Source organism: Notolepis coatsorum, assembly GCF_963971535.1.
Source record: "Notolepis coatsorum genome assembly, chromosome: 8".
In the NCBI taxonomy this organism is placed as follows: Eukaryota; Metazoa; Chordata; class Actinopteri; order Aulopiformes; family Paralepididae; genus Notolepis; species Notolepis coatsorum.
The window spans coordinates 140,137,666-140,138,910 of NC_140172.1; the positions used below are offsets into that span (position 1 = coordinate 140,137,666).

Sequence of the window (1,245 nt, forward strand, 5' to 3'; positions counted from 1 at the left end):
ACCCCCAAAAACCAGCCTCCCCCCCCCCCCCCCACCCCCCCCCCACCTCACCAAAACCTGTTCCGTAAAAATCACATGAGAGGTAAAACGAGAAAAATAAAAAGATTTAGAGGTTTTGCGCTGACTCTCTGGGGGGGTTGGGGGGTAGGGGGTTGGGGGGTAGGGGTATACGGCGGGTGGAACGAGCGTCCCGTCCGCCGCGCGGGTCGAAGTGTGAGAGACCGTGAGCCCAAAGTTGATAGTTGATGTCCGAGTAAAAGAGAACAATTATCACTTTGGAGAAAAGCAACAAAAAACCCAAAGGTAAACGACACATAATCCAAACGAGGTTTGCTGTACAGTAGAGTAGAGTAGAACCGGAGGTCTTCCGTGCATGTTATCCATGGGGAGATGGCGGGCGGGTGGGTGGGGGGGCGGGGGTTGGCGAGGGAGGCAGGGAGGGGAGGTGGATCGGCGGTTGTCAATGATTTCTCTCAGCTGATGCCCTGAATTGGACACAGCCACCACTGATTTCATGAGCTGCAGTAAAGAGGATTTTTTCTTTTCTCGATTACAGTAAAGTATCAATAAAAAGTCGACTCTGAGACGTTTTTCTTTCACTTTCTTTTCTGTTTTTCCTCCTTTCTTGTTTTGTGTTTGGTAGTTTTTTCGATTTTGTTTTTCTTAGCAAAAATATCATGCAGTCTTTAGTTCCAAAAATGCCTTGGGGGGGGGTGGGGGGGGGGGGGCATGGAAGGGGTGGTGGGCGGGGCATGGGGGTTGGGGGGCGGGGGGCAGGTCTGATGTCTGTCTCAAGAGAGGGGGGGGGAAAAGAAACTCAAAAGCCTCAAAATTCTCCTCTGTATCTCTTTAAACATTCAAGTCATCCTATTAATACTTTGTACAGCAGAAAGGTCCTTTCAGAGTTACACACAAGTGTATATATAAATATAATATATATAGAATATGCATATACATACGTTTTCAACTTGTATATGTGTATACATATTTTTCCTTTTTTTTTCTTTTGGGTGGGTGGGGAGGGGCGGGGGGCGGGGGGGGCGGGTCGGGGTGTGGTGGGACTGTATCAAAGCCAATTCAATGTGCTCTCCAAAATATGGCCCATGATTCCTCAGTGAGACGGACGCGGCGGCACGCGGTCAATTCACGTAGTACAACCAGTAGATCAGGTTGAAAAATCCAAAGGTGATGGGGAAGATCACCCGGGACCACTTGTCAATGGTGCTGACGTCGGCCAGGTTGGGG

General features: G+C 49.6%; 1 protein-coding gene across 1 annotated transcript in view; it reads right to left on the reverse strand.

The window, feature by feature from the left end:
- Positions 1 to 1,139: 1,139 nt before the first annotated feature.
- Positions 1,140 to 1,245, reverse strand: part of gabrb4 (gamma-aminobutyric acid type A receptor subunit beta4) — a gene marked incomplete at both ends in the record, with an annotated part of 223,158 nt that continues 223,052 nt past the window's right edge. The window contains 1 exon segment of the mRNA XM_084320577.1: positions 1,140 to 1,244. Within this exon segment, the coding sequence (XP_084176703.1) occupies positions 1,140 to 1,244 (105 nt within the window).